The 6,341-nt window shown below is 37.5% G+C and overlaps 1 protein-coding gene across 1 annotated transcript; it reads left to right on the forward strand.

Moving 5' to 3' along the window:
* The first annotated feature begins 4,878 nt into the window (after positions 1-4,878).
* On the forward strand, positions 4,879-5,489 carry LOC104670276 (interferon alpha-1/13-like). The gene has a single exon (XM_010373457.2). The coding sequence runs from the start codon at positions 4,903-4,905 to the stop codon at positions 5,470-5,472; it is 570 nt and encodes a 189-aa protein (XP_010371759.2). The 5' UTR covers positions 4,879-4,902; the 3' UTR covers positions 5,473-5,489.
* Positions 5,490-6,341: the final 852 nt, after the last annotated feature.

Genomic DNA, 6,341 nt, shown 5'->3' on the forward strand with positions numbered 1-6,341 from the left:
ATTGGAAAAAACTGCTTTAAAGTTCATATGGAACCAAAAAAGAGCCCGCATTGCCACGACAATCCTAAGTCAAAAGGACAAAGCTGGAGGCGTCACGCTACCTGACTTCAAACTATACTACAAGGCTACAGTAACCAAAACAGCATGGTACTGGTACCAAAACAGAGATATAGACCAATGGAACAGAACAGAGTCCTCAGAAATAATACCGCACATCTACAGCCATCTGATCTTTGACAAACCTGAGAGAAACAAGAAATGGGGAAAGGATTCCCTATTTAATAAATGGTGCTGGGAAAATTGGCTAGCCATAAGTAGAAAGCTGAAACTGGATCCTTTCCTTACCCCTTATACGAAGATTAATTCAAGATGGATTAGAGACTTAAATGTTAGACCTAATACCATAAAAACCCTAGAAGAAAATCTAGGTAGTACCATTCAGGACATAGGCATGGGCAAGGACTTCATGTCTAAAACACCAAAAGCAACGGCAGCAAAAGCCAAAATTGACAAATGGGATCTAATTAAACTAAAGAGCTTTTGCACAGCAAAAGAAACTACCATCAGAGTGAACAGGCAACCTACAGAATGGGAGAAAATTTTTGCAACCTACTCATCTGACAAAGGGCTAATATCCAGAATCTACAAAGAACTCAAACAAATATACGAGAAAAAAACAAACAACCCCATCAAAAAGTGGGGAAAGGATATGAACAGACATTTCTCAAAAGAAGATATTCATACAGCCAACAGACACATGAAAAAATGCTCATCATCACTGGCCATCAGAGAAATGCAAATCAAAACCACAATGAGATACCATCTCACACCAGTTAGAATGGCAATCATTAAGAAGTCAGGAAACAACAGGTGTTGGAGAGGATGTGGAGAAATAGGAACACTTTTACACTGTTGGTGGGATTGTAAACTAGTTCAACCATTATGGAAAACAGTATGGCAATTCCTCAAGGATCTAGAACTAGATGTACCATATGACCCAGCCATCCCACTACTGGGTATATACCCAAAGGATTATAAATTAGTCTACTACAAAGACACATGCACACGTATGTTTATTGCGGCACTATTCACAATAGCAAAGACTTGGAATCAACCCAAATGTCCATCTGTGACAGACTGGATTAAGAAAATGTGGCACATATACACCATGGAATACTATGCAGCCATAAAAAAGGATGAGTTTGCGTCCTTTGTAGGGACATGGATGCAGCTGGAAACCATCATTCTTAGCAAACTATCACAAGAAGAGAAAACCAAACACCGCATGTTCTCACTCATAGGTGGGAACTGAACAATGAGATCACTTGGACTCGGGAAGGGGAACATCACACACTGGGGTCTATCATGGGGAGGGGGGAGGAGGGAGGGATTGCATTGGGGAGTTATACATGATATAAATGATGAATTGATGGGTGCTGACGAGTTGATGGGTGCAGCACACCAACATGGCATAAGTATACATATGTAACAAACCTGCACGTTATGCACATGTACCCTAGAACTTAAAGTATAATAAAAAAAAAAAAAAAAAAAAAAAAGAAAACCAATCTTACTAATAAACAGAGAAATTCAAATTTAAAAAAAAAAAAAAAAAAAAAAAAAAAAAAAAAAAATTGAGGCAGTACAATCAACACTGCAGCACACTCTAGTGACCTACAACATAAAAGGCATCAACCAGCTCGCAAGTCAGGTGACTCAGGGTCTTTTGTCATCTCAGTCCTTATCCTCTAATGCCATGGACTCTCCTCATTTCTCCAGAAGTGTTTCCATTTCCACACCTTTAATAACCCCTTTAGTTAACCTTTCCAGGTGTGCTTTCCCTGAGCTCTGAGCCTTAGTTCATTGGTTTAGTTCTGATTTAGTTCATGTCTCTAGCCTGATAATGACTTGTTCTTTCTTAAATTTCTGCTATACAGGTGGAAATTGAAAGTATTGTGGAATTTGATTTAAAGAATGGTACTATGTAGAATTTTAAATTGACAGAAATATACAGGGTTGATGAATATATTCACCCTTGTGAACAACATGTTTTACAAATATGTTCGTGCTTATGATGGCATATCCTCAAGAAGACAAAACTAGAATATAATGTGTAAGTAAAGTGGGGCCTAATTTAATTGTAATGTAACATGTTGGCATGAACAAATGGGGCATTTCAGTGAAGGAGACAAATGGAAACTGAAGAGAAAGATCTTGCCGTTAGGTACGCAGGACTCTACTAGGAAAACATTGATTGGTCTAGAAATCAGCTCCGGTTCTTATGTCCAGAAATATTCCCAGAGAGCATGTAAGAGGTAAGAGGTAAGACTTCAGAGCTGAATTTTCTCCATCCAAATTGTAGCTGCACAACTTAATAGCTTAGCTTCACAACTTAATAGCTCCCTGGGATTTCATTTTTTTTTTTCTTTTGTAAATGGGGACAATAGTAAAATCTATCACTGTGTGCTTTGGTCAGTGATATCTCCAGTAAATAAATGGGGCTAGGTACATGGTAGGCGTTCAGTAAATGTGAAAAATGAGGGTATTCTTTTTTGGTTAAGTGAGCATTCATTATGCAAGTTCTAAAAACAGTGTCTGACTGAAAATAAATAAAGACTTTCCACAATTTAGATATTTCTTTTCTTTTTTTTTTTTTGAGACAGAGTTTCACTCTTGTTGCCTGGACTGGGGTGCAAGTGGAGTGCAATGGCATGGCTGACTGCAACCCGCACCTCCTGGGTTTAAGTAATTCTCCTGCTTCAGCTGGGATTACAGTCATGTGCCACCACACCAGGCTAATTTTGTATTTTTAGTAGAGACGGTGTTTCAAAATGTTGGTCAGGCTAGTCTCGAACTCCTGACCTCAGGTGATCTGCCCATCTCGGCTTCCCAAAGTGCTGGGATTACAGGCGTAAACCACTGCGCCCGGCCTGATATTTCATTTCTCTTATTAACATTATCTTTATTATATAACTCTATTAAGTTAGGGAAGTGTCCTTTGAAAGTATCAATTCTCTTGTTTCTTACTAGAAAGATAAGAAGAAAACAAACAGACCTTCTAAGTTTACTTATCCAATAGTGGAGAGTTTGGTGCAGTGAACACTGACCCATTTTCCAGAGAGAATATTGTACTCTCAAAAATTTGTCTTCCTTGTGTATAAACTCTTGCAGTTGGTATATTTGCAAGAAGGGGTTCAGTAAATCTGAAAGCACCTTGTGGACCAGGAATACTTTTTTTCCAGCCCATACTTATTTGCTACCTTTGACCTACATCCCTTCTACCATTTTGCTTCTGTTCTTTCCCACCCCTTAACCTGCACCATGTTGGTCAGGCTGGTCTCAAATTCCCAACCTCAGGTGATCCATCTGCTTTGGCCTGTCAAAGTGCTGGGATTACAGGTGTGAGCCACCACGCCCGGCCACTTGTGTTGTCTTTTTGTCCCCATTCATTAGGATGCAGAAAGTAACAACTTTTGCTTTCCATGAAAATGAAATGAGAAAGAAAGATATCTGGTGTCTGGCATGCTATGGCAAACAATTGTCAACTTATTTATGTTACTACATTTACATCCTATTATGTGCATTTAGGACAAAGATGGTTTCCTTTGGTTTGCTAGGAATCCACAAAGAACCTCTGAAGGTACTTTGGAAATGTGAACTTTCATGCCAAAAAATTTTTGTAACAAATTAAGGATGTTTTTTCAATTGTGTATTCTCATTGCATATGATACTACTCCCAAGGGTGTAGAAGTTAGTTCTTGGGAGTGGGAACAAATCTTACATAATTAAATGGTTTGTGGGTCTTCAAAGCTCAACTCTATTTAACAAAATCTTATTCCTTAGTTTTTTTTTCTCTCTCCATTGGGTTTACTGACCTTGAGTTCACGGACGATACATAAAAGGTATAAAAGTTCAGCATTACAAACCTGTGGCAAATGGGTAGCTGTGATTGGAGTACTTCCCAAGATTTATTAGAACTAAAAGTCAGATCATGAGAAGTGTTCTCTGCATACATATGGTTTGTCACTGGCCATCATATAGATATTGCTTATGTTTGATCCTTAGCATTTCTGTCTGTGTTGTGGGCTTTGAAATGAAATATAAATAATTTATATTTTAATAAGTCTTCTGAAGTTGTTCAGCATATCAATATTTAGGTCAAGCATTGAAGAAAAAACTCTTGACAATATCTAGGTAAGTATCTAGCAGCTAGTGAAGTTAAAAATTTTCTCACATGCAGCAAAATTTAAAGTTAAGTATAATAAAAATAAACGATAAAAATATTTTAAAATGTTGTCTTTATCAGTTTCAAATAATTTGTAAACATTCACTACTTAGATAGATAATGTTTATAATTTGTTAATTTGCTTATCTAATTTAATACATTACAATTTATATCAGTAAATAACTTACATTGAAGCCCATAAGCGTATTTAGTTATAAAGTTCAGTTAAATTTGAATAGAGTTTAAATTTAACTTTTAGCTTAAAATTTTCATTTGGTTATTTTTAAACCTGCATTGAATAAAAAGATTAAACTTTGTACTTTTTGAGCATAGAGATATACATATAGTACACGAATAGATACATATTATATCTGTGTTATTAAATTTTCACGGTGGGTTCAATTAGGAAAAAATATCTAAAAAGTCTCTGGGAACAAGATGGGGGAGGCAATAATGAAAAACCAAACGGTTGAGAAACACTGTTCTCAACTCATGTAAAGAGTGCATGAAGGAAAGCAAAAACAGAAATGGAAAGTGGCCCAGGAGCATTAAGAAAGTGGAAATCAGTATGTTCCCTATTTAAGTCATCGGCTCGAAGCAAGGCCTTCAGAGAACCTAGAGCCCAAGGTTCAGAGTCACCCACCTCAGCAAGCCCAGAAGCATCTGCAATATCTACGATGGCATTGCCCTTTGCTTTACTGATGGCCCTGGTGGTGCTCAGCTGCAAGTCAAGCTGCTCTCTGGGCTGTGATCTGCCTCAGACCCACAGCCTGGATAACAGGAGGACCATGATGCTCCTGAAACAAATGAGCAGAATCTCTCCTTCCTCCTGTCTGATGGACAGACATGACTTTGGATTTCCCCAGCAGGAATTTGATGGCAACCAGTTCCAGAAGGCTCCAGCCATCTCTGTCCTCCATGAGCTGATCCAGCAGACCTTCAACCTGTTTACCACAAAAGACTCATCTGCTGTTTGGGATGAGGACCTCCTAGACAAATTCTGCACTGAACTCTACCAGCAGCTGAATGACTTGGAAGCCTGTGTGATGCAGCAGGAGAGGGTGGGAGAAACTCCCCTGATGAATGCGGACTCCACCTTGGCTGTGAAGAAATACTTCCGAAGAATCACTCTCTATCTGACAGAGAAGAAATACAGCCCTTGTGCCTGGGAGGTTGTCAGAGCAGAAATCATGAGATCCTTCTCTTTTTCAACAAACTTGCAAGAAAGATTAAGGAGGGAGGAATAACACCTGGTCCAACATGAAAACAATTCTTATTGACTCATACACCAGCTCACACTTTCATGAATTCTGCCATTTCAAAGACTCTCACTTCTGCTATAACTATGATCACACTGATAAATTGATTTATCTATTTAAATATTTATGTAACTATTTATAAGATTTAAATTATTTTTGTTAATATAATGTCATGTATCTTTACACTGTGGTTAGTGTAATAAAACATTTTCCTTGTATCTACTCAATTCATAATTTTATGTTGTTCATTAAACTTTTACGATAGGAACTTCTTGTATGTGTTCGTTCTTTAATATGAAATTCCTATCTTGACTTTGCAACCTGATTAGAGAATAAAGGGTATAATTTATTTACTCATCATCATTATATGAGAGATGTAAGTAAAAATGACCTTTCTCTATACCAGGTTGTATGTTGTATTCAAGATCTAAAGGCGATAAATAAGTCTACTTCCTACTCTCTTGCATATTTGATTTTTGTATGGAATCAAACTAAAAATAGTAATCATACTTAATACAAGTTATCCTAAATACTCTAAGGAGAAAAAGGAACAATGATTTCTTTCAGCAGCAGGTAAACTGAAACATGTCAGGAAATAAAAATAAACAGAGATATCCTCTATAAGTTGGCTGGTATAACATGTGATAGAAACTATCTATTGCCAGTTGGATACATGAGTTTGCAAATTATAAGGAATGCAATTGCTGGGGGTTAATATGTGGCAAGCAAAATCCCAGAAATGGAAGTGCTAATGTGTGGAGAGAGTGTATAGGGAGTAAAGGACTTAAACGTTATTCTGAGGACCTTCTACCTTTAAAGGGAGGGAAGAGAAGAGCCACAGAGGAAACAGAGGTGTG

Source organism: Rhinopithecus roxellana, chromosome 16 (genome assembly GCF_007565055.1).
Source record: "Rhinopithecus roxellana isolate Shanxi Qingling chromosome 16, ASM756505v1, whole genome shotgun sequence".
In the NCBI taxonomy this organism is placed as follows: domain Eukaryota; kingdom Metazoa; phylum Chordata; class Mammalia; order Primates; family Cercopithecidae; genus Rhinopithecus; species Rhinopithecus roxellana.